The following is a 25,326-nucleotide window of genomic DNA, read 5'->3' as shown; positions in this document are numbered from 1 at the left end:
GCAACAGTTTGTTTTCTAAACTGGGGCACACATTTTTTTTTAAGGGGGACGCGGGTGCAAAATGGTTGGAAACTGCTGATTATCTTCTTCTAACGCTTTTTATATCATTAATTGCTTTCGTGTTCCTTTTTTAACTCGGAGAAGTGTAGATTAAATTTAACCTTAAGTTTAAGAACATGCCAAGAACAATATGTTACTAATATGCCGTATAGTTGCAACCTCCATGAATCCAGTAAAATGATCCATAGCCTCCACTTCACACTTACATAGTTTGTATTTTTTTCTCCACTCTTTTAAAATTCCTCTTATTTTCATTAGATATATCACTAAGGCAATTCTTTTATAAATCCCTCCTCTTCTCTATAAGACATAAAAGATTTTAACTAATAGCCCTAGCTGTCTTCTATATTATTCCCTTAAAACACTATCAGTGAGTTCACAAACTATTTTCATAAAATTATCAAATTCATCTTTTACATTGTAAAATTCTAAACTCTCCAATCTAGTATTCAGCTATTCCTTTGAAGTTTTTCTCAAATCCTACTTCCAAACTGTCATATGTTCTATATATCTTAGGGATGTAAGGTAAGTCCTGGTCCTCTAGAAGTTTACCACCGCTGCTGTACATTTCCAGACCTAGCTTGCCCTTGATCCTACCCATAGTCAATAATAGGCTTCAGGATGAGGACTACAATGGCTTATAGTCTTGTCTAAAGGAAAGCTATAAATCTTTTTGGTTCAGGTGTTTTACTTGTTTTTCCAGTCTTATTGATAAAACGCTGTGAACGATCCTAAGACCATCCGTAAAACCATTTATTTCAATTATTCACTTGACAAAAGAAATATTTTTGTATATAAGGGATATTACAAAGGGAAAGACAATATTTTATGTGCATTTTGGCATTATTTTGCGATGACCAAAATCGTCCTAACAACTCACTGAAAGTTTTGACAAGATACACTTTGTGGAGAGTCTAGAGAAAAATTGGCAAAATAGCAATAGTGCAGTTTTAAAAATTTATAATATTTTGGCATGTACAGGAGACAGAGGATGTTTGACGTCATTAGGCCACTCACCAGTATTGCTAAAGTATTTTTATTTCGTTTCTAGGATTTCTTTTGGACTTCATATCACCAGCAGTTATAGATGGTTTTACCTCAGCAGCCGCCTTGATAATATCTTCAACACAGCTGAAATCTCTATTTGGTCTAAGTTATAAATCTGAAGGTTTTTTAAATACTTTAATTCAGTTTTTCACACATGTCAAGGAATATCGGATGGCTGATACAATAATGGGAGTGGCATGCCTTATATTTCTGTTCTCAATGAGAGTAAGTAGCTAATGAGGAGGTCTAGTTGATTAAGGGTATTAAATGTGTAACTAATTTATCACCAAAGAGAGAATAAATAAAATTATGAAGCAGGACTGTGTGCATGCACTTTGTCTTAGAAAAGGCAAACATATTTAAACCGTAAAGGGAGATTCACCAAAAAAAGCTATTAAAAAACCTTCTAAGATCACAGGAGGTGCAGCAGCGATTCTTAAGTCAAGAATAAAATCTGTCTCACGTTCTAAACACTTTTCAAAACGAGAGACAATCTTATAAAATTAATCGTCATAGAAACTTGTGACCTGGCTTATTTTTTTTAGAATTTGAATGCTTTAGCACCCTTTTAAGAGTCAGTGGTGATGGAAAGGGAACCAGAAGCCTCTTGAGACCTTTTGAGACTAGCTTCCTACCCCCCAAAGGCATCCAAATATTTTGAGACTTGCACTTTCTTTAAGCAGTTGAAAAGTTTTATGACTACGTTTTTAGGAACGTTATATCCACCCCTCACTGTCCTAACGACTAGTACTGTGAGTTATGTAAGTGTCTGGTATTTTATAAATAGATTCTATTATTAGGAAAATCCGCATGTTTTATCTTGTGTCAGGAGGGAAGGCTAAAAATGTCAAGGTGAAATGCTTAAGAAATGTTAAGGGGGACTCCAAAATAAGTCAAATCACCCTGAATATCTGAGTAGTAACAGCACTCCAAAGAATACATTAATGTTTGTATAGTATATTGTATTAAATATATATTTGTTCAAAGTAAGTTGTTGTACTAGCTATGTGGGTTTGAAATGTGAGGAATTAACATGGTCGATTTTAACTAACTTTCTTTGGGATGTAGAGACCTAAGAGAAATCGTTTACTCTAACCTCTGAAAACTGTAGAGCTATCCTTAGGTTGCTTGTTTCTAGCAACCTAGAAAGGGTATATTAATTAAGTGGCTCTGTAATGTTGAGAACAACTAAGGTCGCTTACCCTGGAATTTGGAGAATTATATAATCACATGTATTTTACTTGTTTATCGCATTTGGTATATTTTTTAAGTAGTTTTTGCGATAAAAAGACTTTTTGGTAGGTTGTTATTACGTTTTACTGAACTATTATATTAACTAGGTAGCCTTGAGGTGTAAACCTGACTTGTCTGACCATTAACAAAATGAAAAAAAAAAAAAACAGATCCTACTATGGACGTTGAATTTACCAATTGATATGTCATACATTTGCGCAAACACCGAAACCTATTTAAACAAGAGCTAAGAGCTCATATGGCACTTGTGACGAGACAAGAAGAGCTAAGAGCCAAGAGCTCATATGGTATGCGCTCTAACTCAATTCTAAGAATCAATAGATTGATTTAAAAGAAAAATCAGAGGTTTAATCAAACAGTTCACGATAACAAACTGTAGAAAGGAGCGACCAAGCTCAATAGTAACCAAAACTCTAAAAAACAGAATTTTGATATTAATAGCTACATCAAAACAATTGCATTTTAATTCTGATTTTAAATATATTAGTTTCATTAATTTTAGTTTTACCCATCAAAAGTTGCGAGCCTGAGAAAATTTGCCTTATTTTCGAAAATACTGGGAAACCCCCTAAAAGTCATACAATCTTAACGAAAATCCCAATATCAGATTCAGCGTCTCAGAGTACCCTATTGTAAGAGATTCAAGCCTCTATCTACAAAAATGTTGAATTTTGTATTTTTTGCCAGAAGGCAGATCACGGATGTGTGTTTATTTTTTTGTTTTTTGTTGTTTTTTTCCCAGTGGTGATCGTATCGATGCAGTGGTCCTAGAATGTTATGAGAGGGCTCATTCTGACGGGAATGAAAATTTCTAGTGCATTTTTTATGTGACCAAGGAAATGGAGGGCATCTAGGCCCCCTCCAACGCTAATTGTTTTCCCAAATTCAACAGATCCAAATTCTGAGATAGCCATTTTATTCAACGTAGTCAAAAAGCCTTATAACTATGTCTTTGGGGACCACTTAATCCCCCAAAGTCCCCGAGGGAGTGGCTACAAGTTAGAAACTTTGACCAGTGCTTACATATAGTAATGGTTATTGGGAAGTGTACAGACGTTTTCGGGGGATTTTTTGTTTGGGGGAGTGGTTGAGAAGAGGGGGATATATTCGGGGAACTTTCCATCGACAAATTTGTCATGGGGATGAAAATTTCCATAAAGGGAGTGCAGAGCTTTCTAGCATTATTTAAAAAAAAACATTGAAAAATTAAATATGAAAAAGTTTTTTCAACTGAAAGTCAGGAAAAGCATTAAAACGAACAGAAATTATTACGCATATGAGGGACTCACAATGTCATCACAATGACTCAAATTTGTCATGGGGAAGAACATTTCCATAAAGGGAGCGTAGAGCTTTTTAGCATTATTTAAGAAAAAACATTGAAAAAGTAAATATGAAAAAGTTTTTTCAACTGAAAGTTAGGAGCAGCATTAAAACGAATAGAAATTATTACGGATATGAGGGACTCACCTCCTCCTAATACTTTGCTCTTTACGCTAAAGTATTTCTAGTAATTTGAACTATTTATTCTACGGCTTTTGTGATTCAGGGGTCATTTTTAATGAATTGAGACAAAAATTAACTTTTAGTTTAAAGAGCGAGGTACTGACGAGGGGGTGAACCCCCCTTATATATGTAATGAAAACATGAGAATACAAAATTTCGTTACGTAAGCTAATTTATAAGTTACGTATATCTTTTACGAACAAAAACATTCGCAAAAAAACAAAAGTTCTAGTTTCCCTTTTAAGTTAAAAAATCGGAGGGCAACTAGGCTTCCTCCTCCACTCCTTTTCTTCTCAAAAACATTCTTTCAAAACTATGAGAAAGCCATTTAGCCAAAAAAAAAAAAATAATAAAAAATGCGAATTTGGTTTTTATTATTCCTCTGCTGAGAGCCAAAATCAAAACATGCATTGATTCAAAAACGTTCAGAAATTAAAGTAAAAAAACAAGTTTTTTTTTTACTGAAAGTAAGGAGCGACATTAAAACTCAAAACGAACACAAATTACTTTGTATATGAAGATCTTTTTTGTAAGATGGTTCTTATAAGATTTGAATGTAGTTTCAATATTTGATGTGTGAGAATTTATTCATTCAGCGAAAAGTCGATTTTTTTTCCTCAATACTCTTAAGCAAGCCTATTGTTATCCATGGCTTTACGGGCACCTGGTATATTTACACACACTTTCTTCAAAAGAGGACCAGTTTCATTTGAAGCATTCTGAAATATATCAGTAAACGACCTGAATACAAATTCAACGTCATCTGACTCTAGTATTACGACCCATCAGTACAAAGTAATTTGGCATTTCCTAGCTTATCCGAGTCTTGATCCATCTTTCTAGATTTTTTCATTTGACCCTTTTCATCGGAATACAGGAAAAAGTCTTTAATGAAGTGAGGAAGTCTGTAGCCAGAGTGCTCGATGGCACAAAAGTACTTGAGTCAAGACTTACTGAAGAAGTGTCAATGTTAAAGTCTCCCATGAAAATGATCTTTCTTTTCTTGGAACAGACCATCTTAGCAAATTCTTCAAATTAATCCAAATATTTCTTGGTGCTAAAACTAGGAGGGTGATAGAACTAGCATAAAAGAACCTTCTCAGATACTAGGGTGACTTCGATAACAAGAAATTCGAACAGCATTTCCTCATTTCAGAGAGTGGCTGCAAGCTAGGAACTTTGACCAGTGCTTACATATAGTAATGGGCTTGGGAAGTGTACAGACGTTTTCAGGGGGATTTTTTGTTTAGGGGAGCGGTTGAGAAGAGGGGGATATGCTGGGGGATATGTTCGAGGAACTTTCCATCGAAAAAATTGTCATGGGGAAGAACACTTCCATAAAGGGAGCGCAGGGCTTTCTAGCATTATTTAGAAAAAACATTGAAAAAATAAATATGAAAAAGTTTTTTCAACTGAAAGTCAGGAGCAGCATTAAAACGAACAGAAATTATTACGCATATGAGGGACTCACCTCCTCCTAATACCCTCCTAATACTTCGCTCTTTACGCTAAAGTATTTCTAGTAATTTCAACTATTTATTCTACGGCTTTTGTGATTCAGGAGTCATTCATAAGGAATTGGGACAAAATTTAACTTTTAGTTTAAAGAGCGAGGTACTGACGAGGGGGTGAACCCCCCTTATATATGTAATGAAAACATGAGAATACAAAATTTCGTTACGTAAGCTAATTTATAAGTTACGTATATCTTTTACGAACAAAAACATTCGCAAAAAAACAAAAGTTCTAGTTTCCCTTTTAAGTTAAAAAATCGGAGGGCAACTAGGCTTCCTCCCCCACTCCTTTTCTTCTCAAAACCATTCTGTCAAAACTATGAGGAAGCCATTTAGCCAAAACAAAAAATACGAATTTGGTTTTTATTATTCCTCTGCTGAGAGCCAAAATCAAAACATGCATTGATTCAAAAACGTTCAGAAATTAAGTTCAGAAATGAAAGTAAGTAGCGACATTAAAACTTAAAACGAACCGAAATTACTTCGTATATGAAAGGGGCTGCTTGCTCATCAACGTCCTGCTCTTTACACTAAAGTTTCTTACTGTTTTAAAAAGTGGAGTTGAGAGATAAAGCCAAACTTATTTTATAAGATAATAAGATAATTAAGATATATATTTTATAAGATAATAATTGATAATAAGAACAATATAAACTGTACTGATTCCTTTTGGGGAAAAAAATCTAAGCGACATCTTGCAACGACCATAGGCGACGGGGGAAAGCATCACTCGCAAGGCGTATATAAACCCGACCTTGATCAGACCACACTTGCTTATTACCGTATTTTTCACGTGGTAGGTTCAGAATGTCCCGTTTCTGCTTTGTTAAATTTTCTGATATAAATATACCAGTGCGCACCAGCTTCGACTTAAGCTTAAGACTTTCTGGGCTATTTATTTCGACCTGACTTTGACTAGGACTGGAGCTATGGCATCTTGAGAAGTTGTAGAACTGTTTAGTTTAAATCTTTTCACTTCCACGATATTACCATCAGATACTCCAGATATCTCCATTTTATTGCGAATCACACCCCCGATTACAGACTTTAAGTCACAACTTGGAGGCTGTTTTATACCGTTGAAAAGAAGACTGTCTAGCCGTACGTGCTGCTCATACATATCTAGTTTCTACTCTGCATTCTTAACTATCTCCTCAAGAAATATTATTTGATTTCTTAGAAATTTTAACTCGTTACTGAGTGCTAGGAATTTCGGTTCAAACTCAACAATCAATGCTGAATAAACCTCACTGACGATAGTTGAACTCTGAGCTTTTATGACATTCAAAGTGTCACTGAATAGAGACTGCCTACCAGGAGCAGTAGCCACTAGTTTTTCATCCAGCTTCTCGTCTATTTTTGTAGCAAGATTTTCCATCACACTTTGGATTTTCTGTTGTGTCACGGACATGCAAATAACAATAGCCGACGGTCCCGCTATAGCTTGTTGCCCAGGAATTGGAATTTGAGTTCTTAGCTTCTCTTTGCAAAGTTCTACATAAATGTTTGGTAGATGAATAAAATTCTCCAATGCTCCATTTACACCCTTGCTAGTAGACTTCATAGCTTCAGCATTATTTGCCTCAAACTGCATAAGCGGTGACTTGAGAACAAACTGGGTGTCATGTGACCCGTAGCAAAAAACCAGATACTTTAAGACTTCTGACTTTGAGTTTGCAGTCTTTGGATTCAAAACCTCAATAATACGAACTGGCCAGTCGGGACATCCTCGAAACATTGCTAGAGCCAGATCATGAATACTAAATTTAGCCATTATCTGTAGCTTAAATTTATCAAAGGTAATTTACAACAGTTGCCAATAAAATCGTACCCGTTAGTGGGGCTGGCCCACGTCAGCTGTGGCAATCACCATTTGACAGGAGGCCCATTGAAACGCAGGACCTGCTAATTGATTTCTTTACCGAATTCTTAAAAAATATCCAAATATCCGAGCATCCAAAATACTCGTGCCAATAATCACACGTCACAAATTATCAGAGCTAGTGAAATGCGACTGCATTGAATGAATGCTAGATGCGAACTGAAAACACTTAATTCTTTTCAGTAGAGTGCAAATTATGTTCTGTCTTTTGGAATGTATAGGGGCTTTGATTGTCAAATTTTATTCTCTTAATTTTCTTCCCTCGTATTTTTCTTTCATGGACGTAGCTTTAATAGTACTATTATCACAGTAGTTTTGGTGGTAGTGGAAGAAGTTGTACTTTTATTTGATGTATCTCGAGAAAACTACGAGTTTGTGTGTGTGTATGGAGGGGTGAGGGGTAAGCGAGCTCTTATCTTTTTGACTCACAAAAACGGCACTAGAGCTTATGACTTACACATCTAATGAGTCCCTTCATAATCATATACGACCATCCTTTTTATTAAAAAACTATTTGCCCCCAGGGCATAACTTACACCCTTGTCTTGAAACTGTAGGGGGGGGGGGGCTCTTTCCCAGAGACATTATTTTTGGACCCTGTAACTTCAATGAACAAAACTGTTAAATCTAAATTTTAATAGAAGGTGTTGAGGGAAATAATGAGCCTAATGGGGGGGGGGCTGGTTGCTCCCAAATTGCTTTGACTCTTAAAAAGGGCACTATAACTTCCAACTTCAAATTAAAAGTGCCCCATCTAAGTTTATACGACCATCCATTCCATAGAAACCTTATATGCCCTCAGGGCATGATTTGTGATCCTATTTCTAGGGTACTGGGAGGAGGGGAGCTGTGTAAATCCTAGAGGTATTGTTATATGCTCTTTGTACTATTTTGAGCAAAGTCGCTATCTCACAATTTTAATCAGATTCGTTTGGTTAAGCTGAGTAGTCCGGGGGGGGGGATCTAGCTGCATCACTTTGTACTCTTAGAAGAGAATTAGAACCTCCATTTTTCACTATATGAGCCTCCTCTAAATTTATAAGACCATCCCTTACATAAAACCTTAAATACCCCGGTACATAATTTACAACCCTTAACCACAGGTTCTTGGGTTTTCTTGTGACCCCAAAAGCCTTTTTAAATGATTTTTGGACTATTTTGAATAGAATCTCCAAACTTCTATTTGATGCATTAGGAACAATACGACGTTAAAATATGAGTGGGAGGGGGTAGAGTCACTTTGACCTTTAAGGGGGGTTCTAGAGCGTATTATTACCAATTCAAAGAGTCCCCTCTGGGGCTTATACAACCCCGCTTTCTATAAATCACTTGTATATCCCCTAGGTCATAACTTACAATGTTTGCCCTTATGGTTAGGGAGGTGGGTTGTCATCCTCAAATACATACTTTCCGGACCTTTCAACTACGTAGAATAATGATGTCAAAATTCTGACCAGAAGTGTTTGGGAACCTGACGCCCGTGGGGGAGGAGCATTTGCCCTGCACTTCGACCATAAAAAAAGCACTATCACTCTCAATTTCAAATCTAATGAGAGCTTTTCTAAGTTTCTACAAGAGCAATTTCTTTAAAACCTTATATTCCCCCAGGACATAGCTTACAACCATTGTCCTGAAGGTTTGGGGGGGGGGTTCATCCTTAAAGACATAATTTCGAGATCATTTAAATACGCTGAACAAAATGGCTATATTAAAAACTTTGATTAGAAGTGTTTGGGCAAATGATCGATGTGGGGAGGCGTTTGCCCTCTCATCCTTTTCGACCCTAAAAAAGTTCACTTGTCCTCTTTATTTTCAATCAAATGAGTTGTTTGCGGAGCTGCTATTAAAACGCTTTTCATTAAAATATTATATGCCCCCAAAGTATAACCTACAACCCTTGCCGTGAGGGCTTCGATGGGGCAGATGTCATACTCAGAAACATAATTTCCAGACCTTTCAACTACGTTGAACAAAATGACTATCTCAAAATTTTTATTGAATGTGTTTGCGGAAGTGGTGGTTTTAGAGGTTGTTAGTTTCTCTCCAATCATTTTCGAATATTAAAAAGGGCACTAGTTCTTTCAATTTCCAATCGAAAGATCTGTTTTCGAAGTTTTTACGACAACTCCTTCGATATTCAGTGTCCTGGTCTAAACAAACCCCCCCAAAAAATTAAATAAAACATTGTGCCAACATGGGTCTTTACTTAGACTATTTATTAGACACTATTGCGCTGCCTATGTTATTAAAGCTATGTGGTTCCACTGTAATGAACTAAGTTCAATATGATTATATTGGAAGTTTTAAAATTTTATGTAAGATATACCGATAAAATAAATCTGAGGAGTAAAACTTTAGTATAAAGCAGACATAGACCGAAAGAATGTGAATTAAAAAGTTTGATTCTACTGTTAAACCGTGTTCATCTTTGTTGATTAATGGCTTATACTTTTTTGTAGATCTTAATCCCTTATCTGTACAATGAAGACGGCTGAAAAGACATAATAAGATTAACAAACTAATGAATGTAATTTCCACAGTGAAGTTATTTTCACGAGGATTGTTTGGTCAATAAATCTTCAGCGTTCATTCAACTTTTAAAAACACACTTAACATCGTTTTCAATATAAAGTTGAATTTGGTAACTGTAGAAAGTCTACCTTATACCACCTTATACAAAAAAAAATCAACATATTTTTGAATTTGAAATATTTATTGTTGTATGCTTTATTCCTTACACGTTTGCTCTTTTATTTTTGTTGACCATAAAGAGTAAAGAACACAAGATAAGAAAAGTGAGAAAAGAGAATAAGACCAACATTAATGCTAAATACAAAAAAAAATAAAAATACAGTGCCATCCCTTCCTTGGCAATATTAGAGAGATTCTAAAAACATCAAGTTAACATGCTCAGAGTGAAAATACTAATCATTGAGACAAAAAAGAACAAAAGAATATAAATGAATAGGTAAAAATAAACAACTTGGAGATCAAACATTAACACACAAAATAAATAAACAACGATGGTTAAATAAAAATTAAAAAAACAAAGACAATAAACCCATATTAAAAAAATGGTACATCAAAATTGTGTAAAGACCTGCAATATTGATTTTTCAGAAGTAAGACAAGGTTATGGTACCACAAGGTTCAACTATAGGCCCTTTATTATAACAACACACTTCAGAACAAAGCCACTTGGGGCTAAGATGGCGTTGCTTTCTCTTTCTCCTTCCAGCCTATTCCTGGACTCCTTCTTTACTCCCTCCCAAGAAGTTCCTATTTCCTCAAAGTAAATCTTCGTGACATTCCCTCAAACCGTAGCAAACTTTACGTTTGGTCTGAGACTTAGGCCTTCGGAAGAACAACTTGGGAAATCAGTAATCCTTTATTTGAAGAACGCGTCCATGCAATCACAACTTCATATCATTATAGCCTTAGAAAGCGAAATTCACCTACATTTCGCTAGATTTTACTGTTTGAGATACAGTCAGTCACTCAGGAACTCAGAACAATTTTTCTGGAAACAATCTAGCAAATCTTCTTCTACTTCTTGGAGTGCCAAAGCTTCAGAACAATATCTATCCACTCTAGTCACTATCACTTTGAAAATTCTAATATGAGAACGTAGACCTATCTTCCCAGTTTGCTGAATATTTTTCTATTGTAAAAAAATATCCTAGGCCTCGACTTTTCTACTTTTAACATCTTCACTACACCCACTGGCTGTACAAATAGTATTACCATGGTAAGCGAAACTTTCCACATGATCGATCGTCTTGTTACCCATCATCATCTCCTAACCTTCACTTATTCCTAGTCTTATTGACTTAACCTTTTTAACATTAATGCGCATAACTATTTTTGGGCCATTAAATTGCAAAACCTCTAAAAAATTATTTAATTTTGCTAATGTTTTCATTCAATTCCAGGACAGTTCCCTTTTCTTTTGATTCCGTGTTCTCTCATTGCCTTCATTGTGCTCCTTAGCGCAAGCTACTTCACATTCATCCTCATAATGGGAATAGAAAGGAGCCCTGCTTAACTCCTGATTTAATGCAAAACAAGCTACTAATCTCATTTCCTGCCATTACTGCAGCAATGTTCTTGTCATACACAGCGTTGATTACTTCTGGTGGATAAGTTGAGAATCGTACCTTTGTGAAAATTTACTATCTGCTGAATCAAACACCAACTCATCTACGAAATTGAGAACAGGAGAGACTGAGGTGACTTAAGCACTTTAATTATTAATATGAAAATTAAAGTTGAATCAACTCATCCTCTTACCTCTCTAAAACAACGGTTTTCTTTCTTTTAGACCTATATCCACAGTATCTCTAGTCTAAAAATTATCACCACGCTTTGTTATTTTCTTCCTATAGCAGCCCGGCTAATGAGGCTCTTATCCCTTAAATAATAGATGTATTTCATGATAAAATGCTAAGATTGCTAGCTATTTCCCCTTTATTAAAAATTATACGATTATTTATCAGTAACTTGCCTCTAGCTTTTTAGCCACAATATTAAATAAAAACATTTACCAAACTATCAGAGCCTGTGGTATCCTGAGTTTCAATCTTTCACATGCTCTCACTAATTCTTCCTCAGAAATATCCCCTTATATCTGAAGGGTCACAAACTTCTTCATTCTTCTCCGTATGTGATTTTGTTACTCAATTATGGATTTGCATATTCTTAAAATATTCAAAATGTCTCATTTCAACTCTTTCGTTATCAGTATTTGTAGCCTAATTTATTTTTTTAAGTGGGAAAAGTCCTGGGTATTCCCACTCAATTTACTATCACTTCAATTAAATATTTTAAAACTATGCAACTTGGCTGCATTTTCTATATCTACTGTAATCATATCCTTACCCTTTACCTCCTGTCTTCTTAACTCAGATTTTAATACTTCCTTAACTACATTCATCTTATTTTCATATGATCTATCACTCAAATAACTCGTTTACAAGCCCCAAATCTTCTCTATTAAACATCAAATATCTTCATTAATATTTCTAAGTTGTTTCGAATTTTTTCCCTATGACACCACCAGCAGTCTCGCGAACTATTTTCCTATAATTTTTCAATTCATCTTCAACATTGAAAAATTATAAAATCTTAAATTTAGTATTCAATTATTGTTTCAATGTTTATCGAATCGAATATTTACATCCCGAAGTCTGTAGTCCTTGTATTTGCACTAAATATCAGCTTTGGATTAGACCTAGACTTTACCTGACGTTGATGTTAACTATTAACATCAATAACACGACGTCTGTATGCCCTAAAATATTATGTAAATTATGTCAGTCCTCGGTAGACAGTAACATAATGAATAAGTCTAGCTGTCTAACCAGCATGTCAGTACCATACTAATATATGTGCCATTTTGTGACTAAATACTCTATTGGCTATAAATAAATTCCTGGGCCAGCAAAATTGTTTCAGCTCATTACCTTGACTGTATTTTACCCAACACCATATTTACCTAGTCTGGGACAATGTCTATCCCTATTTCTACTAGCCTGGGCGTTAAAATCTCTTAACACCACATTTCTTCCTCGGACCCAGTCTGTTGGTTCCTTAAGCTGTAAGTATAATTCATATGATTCACTTCTATCTCCCTCAGATGATTCTACAGAGGTATGTACTATAAATATAGAGACCCTGCCCTTTATATTCATAAAATAAATGACAAGCGTCTGCCTGTTAACCTTACCAACTTAATGAACAATTGGCAGCTTACTTATTCATCATATGCCTTAGTCCCTTTTGATGCATCCCATCCTGCCCACCTGAAAAATACATTTCATATCTCCTAATCTGATATTTCCTACCCCTTGTAATATTAGTTTCTGAAACTTCTAGATAGCCAATTTCGAAGTATTTTTCGACTTTGGTTTTGATTGTGTGCGTAGATGGGGCGGGGAGAAGGCGTTTTTTCCTCCAAAAACTTTTTTTTGGATAATTCTATTGACCAAATTTGAAAAAAAACAAAAATATCACCTCCTAATTTTGATAAACACACTTTTTAATTCATAGTTGAAGTCTAATTAGTCCAATTCATCAGTAAAGATGTTGATGTGATAATTGTTTCTTAACAGTATTACATCCCACATCGCAATTTTAAGTTCTTTACATTATTGAAATTATTATGGACTTAGGAAAAGAAATGGTCCCGCAACCAGTGCAAAATGGAGAATAACACATGTTCTTGAGTCGACACGAAGCATTTAGGCCGGCTTATAACCAGGCAATAAAAAGTCCTTTAGCCTATAGTTGAAATGACGTTTCTTTTTGCAACCCTAGGCCCACATTGGCCACAACATGGATTTTTTCATTCTTGTCGATAGTTTTTTATCGACCAAAAGTGACCAATTGCTGTCTGTTAATTTACTTGCATGCTTTCATATCCCAATTTATCCCACTCCAGAGACAACATAATAAGGTGTTTCGTATCATAAAAGGCTTTCTTCCTTCCCAATCGTCTCTTCTGTGTAAGTCTTCTACAATGAGCTTATGTTGTATATCGAATTCCAATTGAATAGACAGCTACTTAACATTATTCTATTATAAATTAAGTCTAACCTCCTGACATTGCCTAGATGTTGCTTTTCTTTTACATGTTTTCAGTTGGTGTGCCATCTTGACATTCATGTCAAAATATGCGCTAAATTTGCCAGTCATAGATAATTTTAGAGAGGCCCCATTTTTTACTAAGAAAAGTGTGGTTGTCTCATGGAACTGATATGAATCTGCTATTAGTTTTGATTGGTCGTTTAAGGTAAATAAAAATAACAAAATTTTTTCTATTTGCAAGTTATTTGTTATTCACTTTTTTTGAATTGATTGACTCACTTTTAATTGGTCTTGACAAAATTTCTAATTATTGCTTGGAAACTAAGCACAATATGAAAAATTTGCAAATTTTGATCCAATCATTGCAAAAATCTTATATCTGATACTGATATGCAATTTAGTTTATTTAATAGTTTTTAAGATGAGTTTTAACATGTCAAAGTCACCCCTTATCTTTTACTTTTTGATAACAGCTATCTTTGTATTTATTTTTTTATTTTTGTTTCGGGCTCTTAGCTGATTTACTGTTCCATTTAGTGTCAAAATTGTATTGGTGATTGTTATTTTACTTCAGACACTTTTCTGTTTTTCTTGTAATTTACGTTTTTACCCTATTTTGAATTAGCGATACGTTTTGTCATCTTAAATAAAAATTTTTTAACATAATATATAAAAATAACTTTATTTTAGGCACTTGGACGACTGAAACTACCTGGAGACTCAGCAGTCACTAAAATTGTGTCGAAATTAGTATGGTTCTTATCAATTGGTCGTAATGCAATCTGTGTTTTCTTATGTGCTGGAATAGCAGTAAATACTTACGATCCATTATCAGAAGACACCTTTAACCTTATTGGAAACATCACATCTGGCCTTCCTTCGTTTTCCCCTCCCCCTTTACAGACTACGAATGTGACAAGTGGAAACAAGATACTAGAATTTTGGGAACTAGCAACTGAAACTGGATTTTTGATGATCATGGTTTCCTTGTTGGCTATTTTGGAAGCATTGGCGATTGCAAAATCTTTTTGTAAGATTTCAGTTTTTTACGATTTAGTGTAGATTAACCTATACAAACAAAAGAATTTTTCTTACATCCTAAGGCTGAACTAGTCATTAGCTCAAAGGAAATAGTCAGCAATTTTTTGATGGGCAGCATAACGTTGAGAAAATTCTTTAAAACAAAACAACGTTGAAAGGTCACACAAAGATTATAAAAATAAGGTAAATATAAGAAATCATAAGATTTTCACCAATTCCATCCTGCCACCCATGTTTCGCTTAATGATGTCTTATGATTTAAAATAAGAGGGCCATATACTATGCATAGATACCGCAACTCGGCTACATTTCAGAGGATACAATAGCACTGCCGCTTAAGAGTCTATGTTGGACAAAATCTTAAAAGATATGAAATCGTCAGGTTTTCTATACCAGTTACAACCCCAATTTTAATGGCTACTGTGGATCCCTACTTCTTTCTACTGCTCTTTTCCTCTACCCTAACTTTAAATGTCAAAACATTTTTGTGTCATTTTCACCAGACTCAAACCAAATATATTATGAATATCAGTTTTTATAGTTACAACCTTGAAAAAAATGCGTTCTTTTGAGTAATTTCCGTTCATCATGTTGATTATAGTGATTTTATGTTTATTTTGTCTTCGATATCCTGAGAAACAAAAGCGAATTGTTCATTTAATTACTCATCAAAATTGGAACTAGATATCTTTACTTTTTCTATGCTGATTAAAATTTTTTTTATCGTTTGGGGATTCATTTATTCTTTAACAATAATTTCTGATTGTTTTGATTTTGAACTATTATTTGAATCTAGTTCTGCTGGGCAAAAGTTTAATATAGCTTTTTCTTTTATTTTTTTAAGACTTCTTTTTGGTTTTATTCTCTCTAAAATCTTATGTATAGTAGAAGGCTACTAAAATATATACTTGAAAAGTTACATTTAACGGTAGCTGATTTCCTTGTCAGACAAAATAATTTATGCAATAATTTTAGAAGAACTCATGTCTCACATATGCTTCGCTCTGAAAAATCTTATGGTATATCAGGATTTGATTAAATGTGTCGATTCAGCTGAGGATCAATAATTATTATGTTGTAAACATAATGTCTCTATAGAAATTTTTTAAAGGAATTTATAGTGAGCATCACAAGGAATTTGCTTTTTTCATTTGCATTACTTACTCTTCTTAATGAAAAACAAAAATTTTAGCAGTTATAAAACATCATCCGAGTTCAAATTATGTTCAGTCTGGTTTTAATTTCATGGCTTAAGAACTATCTGCCAAAAAATATCCCTTTAGGCCAGTTTCCAACTTATAAATAGTCGAACAAAAAACAAGTTCTTTTAAATGAAAGTAAGGAGCAATATTCAAAATCAAGACAAAAAGATGTTATTTTTTGTATTAAAGGGGCTGATTCTTACTCACCCCTCTCTATTTAACATATAGTCTTAAAGTTACAAAAGAATGCTTCCCATTCAAGTTCAACGGCCCTTGTACTTGAGTAGTCTTCTTAAAAAAGAAAAAAAAATCAGAAAAGAGATTCAAATTTTAGCGCAAAGTGTAAGGGCTGAGCAAGGGGCAGCGTTCCTCGCATACACAACCATTACTGTTTGATTAAAGTTCTACAATTGCCCTTGACTTTCAGCATAAAATACTTGTCTTTCTTGTTCCGTTTTCGGGCATTTTTTAAACCATAAAAGGATATGCCTTTCCCTTCTCCTGGTTCTGCATAAAATTTCCCCTGGAAAACTCCCATCGGTACATCCGTTATCATTGAAAATTCTCCTCGGGGAAAATATACCCCGCCACTCTCCAAAGAAAATCGCTCCAAAAAATATTCATATATTTCTTGATAATAAATGCTATATGAGAAAAATATAGTGGAATTGTATATCTTGTAACACTTTTTCTAGTGACTACGGGTAACCTTTTCATCACCAAATGCTTAGCTATAAGCACTTTAACGTATGCTGAACATAATGGCTATCTGATACATCAATTGAATGCTCGTTGAAAAAATGGGCATGGGAGTTGCTTTAAAAGGGCATGATAATTTTGAATTCCGTTCAAATGAGCTCTCTCCCTATTTTCTACACTTATACCATTTGTTTGATATACTCACTTCTTGAAACGAAAAACAAGCAATAGCGAATCCTGATCTTTATTCTAACAAAAACAGAAAATTCCATATTTTGTAGATTGGAACTTAAAAACTTTTTAGTAGGGTTATGTTGGAGGATGAATCTGGTTGGGTAATCTTAATTAGGATCATTTGAATTTTTTGAAGTTTTTTTCACTTTTTCAAAAATAATGGAAGTTTCCTCAGGCTTAATTAGGAACTTTGAACTTAATGAACTAAGAATCAGCCTTGAAAACAAATTCTCTGGATGTGGTTAATATTCTCAAAACTCCATCCTTATAGTTTCGGTCATTATTGGAGCGGAATACCTCCATACTTGCAGTTCATTAACACGAACGGTTTGAAAATTAACTTGTCTGAAATGGTTGTAAACTTGTTTAACCTTTATTTGAAATTCATAACGATCGGTTAATTTAAAAACAATCTCAGAAATCTCAGAGAAGCTGTTGCCGGTATGGACCATCCCTTAAAGAATGTTGGTTGCTGAATCACAGATTATAAGCTGATGTCATGGCTCATAGACAAAGAATGAGATGTTGAAAGAGTGAAATTAAAATAAACAATTGACCCCAGTTTCACCCATCAGGTGACTCCTTTTTTCTAGTCCCTAAGCCATATTCTCTTTTCAGAGTAATAATATTCTATGCAAAAATTCCTAGACATTGTATGATACTCTCTGAATAAAAATTTAGTACTGATTCAGAGTTCAAAGTGTAAGGACCTCTTTTTGGATTGAGCTTTTCACTAGTATTTGGTAAGGGAGTATCATCACTACCTGATCTACAGCCAATATTTTCATAATAATTATGAAAGAAGTCATTCAGTGACCAAATAATTATAAATAAGTGGACTATTTTGAAACATGAGCGAAAGTTCCCTTGGGAACTGTGAACTCTCTTCTTGATATTATCATGGCCTATATGCAATATAGGTCAGGATTAAGCAGTTACGAAAATAATTAGAGTTTCTGATATTACACACAATAAAGGTGAGAGGAGAAAAAAAAGGTGATAAGAAGTAAAGAAGAAGTGAAGATTATCTTGATCAGATATATCTATAACTAGTATTATTTTTATTCTGATAGAGAACAAATCTTGTATTGTCTAATTTATAAAACCAAGGAACAAAGGCTAATTTACTGTGCTCATTTTATTGTCCTTTTTCTTGTTAAACTCTCATGAATTAAATTATAAAAATGACTCAATCAACCAGAGTCAGACAGGCAACAAATATTTACAGTCCAGCCTTTAGTGCTACAAACTGGGGAAAAATCCCTCAAATAACACCCTATCACACCAGACAGTGGATGGGAACCAAGTTGATTCTAGAAAGGACCCAAATCCCCCATTTACTTCACCTGGTAGACGGATATTCATACTCTCTGCTGAGATCCAGCTGCTGTATGATTTGATTACAAGAGTTGATACTTCAGTCCGACGAATTTCATCTGAAATAACTCTACATAAATACATAAATCTACATAAATATGTAGATGGTGCGTTTCTGGACCTTAGTTCTCAGTATCAAAAAATTGAAGAAAAATACACCCAGACTTCCCAGCAGACTGACGAGATACGAGAATTTGTAAGGGAAGAACCCTTCTACCGTCATGAAGCACAATGAAGAAAAATAAATATTACTGTAAAAAATTAACCTGAACAAGAAGGAGTTATTAATGTAACTCAAGTGAAGCATACAATTCAAAAATAGCTGCAACTTCCTGTGCCAACAGTATTGGAGACAACCTGACTGGGGGAGAAAATACCAACAACTCAGAACTCTTTTAAAGATACCAACCCCTTCTAATTTATCTGCCAGAATAAGAAATTTCTCTGAAAAGACAGATTGTGCAAACATCTTATATGAAAAGAAATAGCCTGCAAACGTTCTTTTGCAATGATGTACCCAAACGGCATAGAACAGCTGGAAGTATTGGTGAACCTCTCTCAAGAGGACAAAAAAGCTAATTGAGCATGAGACCATGAGCAGCAGATCTATTGCTGAAAAAGGGAAAGAAAACCTGGCTAATAAAGTGTTTGTCAATAACCCTGGTCTGATACGCCACTCCTCCAACTTATTCCCTAAAATCCATCTTGCAAATGTAAACTCAATAGTCAATAAAATGGAGGAACTACAAATTATTCTTGACATGAAATAGATTGATATTGCTTGCCTTACTAAAACAAGGTCTGGCTCAGAAGATTCATGCTCAATTCCTAATTATGACTCCCATTTTAAGCAAGGATTGGATAAAGATGGTATCCCTCTCTCTTGTGGTGAAGGAGTGGCCTTTTTAATAAGTGTACCCTCCCACATCAGATTCTTCATTTTCTGAAATTGGGAACAACTCCAAAACTGTAGTTTTATGGCTCTAGACCAGAGCCAAAAATCTCCCAAAAGACCCATATTGCATGATTTTTGTATTATTTATTACCTTCTTTCTAGTGGATTTAAGAAGGAGTTGACGGCATATGTGCAACTTTATACTGGAAGAATTCGCCGCAAGTACCCCTATGCTGCAATTACATTTTACGGTGATTTTAATGAGCTAGACGAAAAGTGGCCTAGCACTGCTTTTAGTATTGACAAGGTAGTCAAGTCGCCTACACGCACTGATAAAACCCTAGATTTGATTTTACAAACATTGAACATTACTACTCTATCCAAAAAATAGCCCCTCCAGTAGGGGAAGTGACCATCTATGCATATTTTGGACCCCTTTATCATCCTTGCCCCCTAATATTGGTTAGTTATTCATATAGAACCATTACTGGCGAGAAGATTGCCCATTTTAAAGTAAAACTTAGCTCCAAATCCTGGGCCAGTATCCTATGTCTTACCAATGGTGATGAAATGGCTTCTAAGTTTTCAGCAGAACTTTTCCAGTTATACTGTGACACCTTTTCAGTGAAAAAAGTCAATCCCAAATCAAATTGTAAACCATGGATAAATAAAAAAAAATTTGTGCCAAATATAGCAAGAAAAGAGCATGGTGCTCATGTGCTCAATAAGTTACTGTATTCTAACTCTAATAATTTCCACAAATGTATCCAAGATCTAATCGGAAAGGCTTCTTACATCTATATTTCTATATCTATATCTATGTTTCTCATGCTGGATAGTAATGGTGACCCAGTGAGTGCAGACATCATAAATGAGTCTTTTGCTCCAATTTGTAAGACTCACTCGCCACTCAAAAATATACCGGCCAACGGGGCAGTGAGTGAAATTCCTGTGGTTAAAATCCTTCAGACCCAGCTTAAACATGGAAATCTTGATACAAATAAGTCAGTAAACCCAGGTGATATCTCTACCAAATTAATTCTGAAATGTGCCCATTATTCAAGTGTACCTCTAACTGCAATTTTCAACCAATGTTTTTTAGACAGTATTTATTCAGAGTGTTTAAGTGAGATATATTATCACCTATACTGAAAAACAAGACCCAAAAAGTTCCCACTGACTTAAGACCAATATCAAAAACCTCTATTTTCTCCAAAATTTTGAAAAGTTTGATTTACAATTTCCTTATTGACGATATTGAAGATAATATTAACCCAAATCAGTTTGGCCTTAGGCCAAATCATAGCACCGCAAATTGTTTATGATATATATTTGACACTGTTTTCAAACATCTTGAGTTAAGTAGTTCCTACGTTGAGGCTGTTTTTTATAATATTAGCAAAGACTTCGACAACTTGGATCATCAGGCAGTAATTGATAATGCAAGGGCCTTAGGTATCACAGATTTTGATCTTACGTATGGTAGCTAGTTTTTTGTCTGGTCGTGAGCATTGTGTAGTCCACCCCAACGGAGATTCATCATGTTTTACTTCTATTTTCTGTGGAGCAGCCCAAGGGAAAAAATGGGGTCCTTTATCATGTTTAATTTTTTTTTTACAATGTTTTACCAAACTTTGACAACACTGTTAAATTTGCGGATGATTTGACATTATTAACGTTTTTCAAATCTCAAATACGTAGGGCGTTAAGCTTGACTCAGTCATTAACAACTTAAAGAATGATCTTGACAATGTTAAACTCAACCTAAGTATATCGAAAAGCAGTTTAATGCTATTCTCCTTTTGAAAAAATATACCCCCAATCAATAAATACCTTTGCATTCCAAATTTAAACATGGTTAAGCTGCTTTATGTGCGCTTGGAAAATGACCTTAAATGGAAGCTTCACTCTTTTCCCTTATTTAAAACATGTGGTTTTCTCCTTATATATTTTGTTTCCTTCTCAAATGGTTCTCCATGTCAATCTAGAACCATAAAATAATTTATTGTTCTTATATAAGACCTTGTCTTGATTACGTTTGTCCTGTCTGGCACCCTGGGTTGACCAAATCCCAATGTACTAACATTGAAAGCACTCAAAAAAACCTAAAAAAATTATACTGGGGACGTCCTATACCACGTACAATGAATCACGGCTAGACTTGCACTTACTACATTGGAATCACGATGTCACTTCCTTGCCATGAAATTTGGGCACAAGTGCCTTAGTTCTGACTATCATCGACGTCTTCTTCCCCCTTCAAAGAAAATCTCCCTATCCTTTCTAATACAAGACTTAATGCTCGTAGAGCAACAATTACCCAACTTGACTTGTATCCCAAAATGTTGACCACGAGGCACAAAAACTCTTTTGTTCCCTATTTTGATAATTGATTTAATTTTGTAACTGTGTTTATCTCTTAACATTTATTTTTCATTGTAATTGTTCTGACGTGCTTATGCTAGCTTGTGCCAGCCGAAAAATTATATCCTATTCTACGATGTCCTAAATACACGAAAATATGCCTATTTTTAAAATTGGAAGCTCAAGAATTAATCCAAAAATTGTAAATAAAGGAAAACAAACAGCAAAAATTATCTTCAAAAGTAAAGTGTCTTCAAAAATTACCTTTTATTAGATATTTTAAAAATTAAAGCATTGTTAAACTATGCTTTAATTCTTTATTTTTTTGGTAGTGATTAGAAAAGAGAAAAGAGTCGACTTTGTCCCTGGGCACTGAAAATCCTAAATATGTTTTGGCCATTAGCGTACTTTAAAGATTAATAAATCTTTTGATACATCTGGTTTTCAGCTGATGGAAAGAAAAGCGTGGATGCATCTCAGGAAATCATTGCTATTGGTGCAAGCAATATTGTAGGCTCCTTCTTGTCTTCTTTTCCTGTTACTGGAGCATTCTCAAGGACAGCTGTTAACAAAGCAAGTGGTGTTCAGACACCAATTAGTGGTGTTATAACAAGTAAGCAATCTTTAGTATTACTCAACTATTGCAGGTGAATTTGAAAAAATAGAGGGTTTCATATGAGTGATAATGGGAGGTTATTAATCTATTTACCTTCAGTTTGAGCCACAAATATAAAAATCTGGATTAAGGAGGAGTTGAGATGGTTAAAGTCCCATTCATATTTTGATCAATTTAATTTTTCTTTCTTGCTTTGATAACTATATTCAACCTCTACTTTAGATACGGAGTTTGCTGTTTTTTTTTATTTTCCGATGCAATTAACATAGTGATTCATTTCACATTAGTGTTTTAGTAGAATTTTAAAATGCCTTTTCTTCTGAAAATCTAGACCAGATTCACAAAACTACTTTTAGGAAGGTCTACAAATTTGTTAAAAATGTTTTTTGTTTTATTGTTGAGTTTATATAAACACAGTATTTTCTGATTTCTGTTAGGAATTTCATTTTAATAAAACCTTAATTCAGCACCAGATTACTAGCACTTGTCTTTGAGTTTTGTCTCAGACTGATTTCACAAAATGTTGTTATTATAAAGCTCTAGAGCAACTCCAATTAGGGATGCTATAACTTGACATATCATGTAAAAGCTTCCAAAGATAAGGTACATCATTATTGTTTAGGATTTTATTAGAAAGTGAGATTTTCTTTTTAAAAGCTATCTCTAAGGAAAAATTAGTTGTCCAAGGGCAGGACAATTTGACAACTGGATTTCAATTACTACTGTACGCTTTTCATGTAATTAACTAAAACAATTATCACAAACTAAGTTTTTCAATGAAAAGTAAAGAACTCCATTAAATGTAAATGAGTAAAAATGAAATCAAATAATCTACCAAATTTAAAACTACCACAAACAATGATAAATAAATGAAACACAAAACGAACAGAAATTAAATTAAATAACCGAGACAAACTCAAAACAACCAGAAACTAAGATGAGTTAGGCTCAAACCCAATGCCATTCGAAACTCTGAATATAATCTGCACTTTACTCCAAATAGTACAAAGGACTGTGCATTGTCAGTATAGTATACATGCACTGATATTTATTCCTTAAAGTGTTAATACAATTTGATTTTTTCAACTTATAAAAGTGAAAACATTAATATTTTGTAAATTTTTTAATTTTTTGCACGTAATCCTCAAGCCTTGGGAAGGCATAGGGGTTTGTAGCCCCTACTCATGTTCATTTCTACTCATTTTCAGGAAGTCGGTTATTTGTTGTAATTTGTGTTCATTTTAAGTTTCATTTATTTACCGATGGTGATTCGTGATAGTTTAATACTTGGTAGAATATTTTATTTCATTTTTGCTCATTTTTGGTTTAATGGAGTTCTTTACTTTCTTCTGAAAAACTTATTTTATAGAAAAGTTTTTTTTTAATTAGTTTTTGTTCGGTCATATTGACATAGTGTTCTTAGGGAAAAATAAACTAATACTTTAAATCTTTATGGTTTTTCTTAAAGAATTTATAGTTTTCCCTGTTATTTCTAAGCTAAAAACTCTTAAAAATGAAGTTTTGCTACCAATATTTACATCAAAAGAATTGCATTTTAGTGCCGATTTTAAATATATAAGTTTTATCAATTTCAGTCTCACCCAGAGAAATTTACGAGCCTGAGAAAATAGGGGGAAAACCCCATAAAAGTCATAGAATCTTAACAGAAATCACACCATCAGATTCAGCGCATCAGAAAACCCAACTGTAGAAGTCTCAAGTTCCTATCTAGAAAAATGTGACATTTTGTATTTTTTGCTGTAAGAAAAATCACGGATGAAGGTTTATTTGTTTTTTTATTTTTTCTCCAAGGCTGGTCATACTGAACCATTGGTCCTAGAATATTGGAAGGGGGCTCATTCTAAAAGAAAATTAAAAGTTATAGTGCCCTTTTTAAGTGACCAAAATTGGAGGGCACCTAGGCTCCCTCTCACTCTTTCGCCGCCCCCAGTGTAACCGAATCAAAATTTTGAGATGGCCATTCTATTCAAATTAGTAGAAAACCTAGTAGCTGTGTCTTTGGGACTACTTAATCCCCCACAGTCCCTAGAGGAGTGGCTGCAATTTACAGACTTTTACCATTGTTTATATATAGTAATAATTACTATGAAGTGTACAGGCGTTATCAGGGGGACTTCTTTGCATTAGGGTGAAAGTGCGTCAGGGGATGGGGTTACGTGGGAAGATCTTTCCGTGGAGAAATTTATCACGAGAGAATAGAATTTCCATGAGCTGGGCGCAGTATTTTCTTGCATTATTTAAAAAAGAAGAATGAAAAAATAAATTTAAAAATTTATTTACCTGGAAGTAATGAGTAGCGTTAAAACTTCAAACGAACATAAAATATTACGTATACAAGGGTGTTTGTCTCCTCCATAATACCTTGCTCTTTACACTAAGGTATTTTTAGTAATTTCAACTGTTTTTTCTACGGCCTTTGTGATTCAGGGGTCATTCTTAAGAATTTTGGATAATATTCAAGCTTTAATTGTAAAGAGCGATGTATTTACGAGGGGGCAAACCCCCTCATATGTGTAATGAAAACACATAAATATAGAAGTTTGTTACGTAAGTTAAGTTGTAAGGCATAAATGTTGACTACTATCAAAAACGTTCGTACAAAAAATAAAAAAATCTAGTTGCTTATTTAAGTAACAAAAAACTGGAGGACAGCTAGGCTTGCTCCCCCATCCCTTTTTATTATATCATCCAATCAAAACTATGAGAAAGCCATTTAGCAAAAAAAAAAATTGGCAAATTATTGTTTAATTATTCATGTGCGGTGAGCCAAAATCAAAATATGCATAAATTCAAAAACGTTCAGAAATTAAATAAAAAAAAAGTTGTTTTTAGCTGCAATAAGGAGCGACATTAAAACTTAACACGAACAAAAATTACTCCGTATATAAAAGATATTGTCCCCTCCACAATGCCGCGCTCTTTACGCTAATTTTTTTTTTGAAAAGTAGAGTTGCGACAGAACCAAACTTTAGTGTAAAGAGCGAGGCGTTGTGGAGGGTACAACCTCTTTCATATAAGGAGTATGTTTT

The 25,326-nt window shown here is 34.3% G+C and overlaps 1 protein-coding gene across 6 annotated transcripts in view; it reads left to right on the top strand.

Annotated features, from left to right (window-relative positions):
• LOC136028843 (sodium-independent sulfate anion transporter-like) overlaps positions 1-25,326 on the top strand; it is a 120,267-nt gene that overhangs the window by 67,129 nt on the left and 27,812 nt on the right. For all 6 annotated transcript variants that reach the window (XM_065706773.1, XM_065706771.1, XM_065706774.1 and 3 more), the window contains 3 exons: positions 1,112-1,332; positions 14,539-14,878; positions 22,109-22,273. In XM_065706773.1, the coding sequence (XP_065562845.1) occupies positions 1,112-1,332; positions 14,539-14,878; positions 22,109-22,273 (726 nt within the window). The remainder of the gene's footprint in view (positions 1-1,111; positions 1,333-14,538; positions 14,879-22,108; positions 22,274-25,326) is intronic.

This window comes from Artemia franciscana, chromosome 7, assembly GCF_032884065.1.
Source record: "Artemia franciscana chromosome 7, ASM3288406v1, whole genome shotgun sequence".
In the NCBI taxonomy this organism is placed as follows: Eukaryota; Metazoa; Arthropoda; class Branchiopoda; order Anostraca; family Artemiidae; genus Artemia; species Artemia franciscana.
The sequence above is the reverse complement of the archived record's forward strand: the minus strand, read 5'-3'. Positions and strand labels throughout refer to the sequence as shown.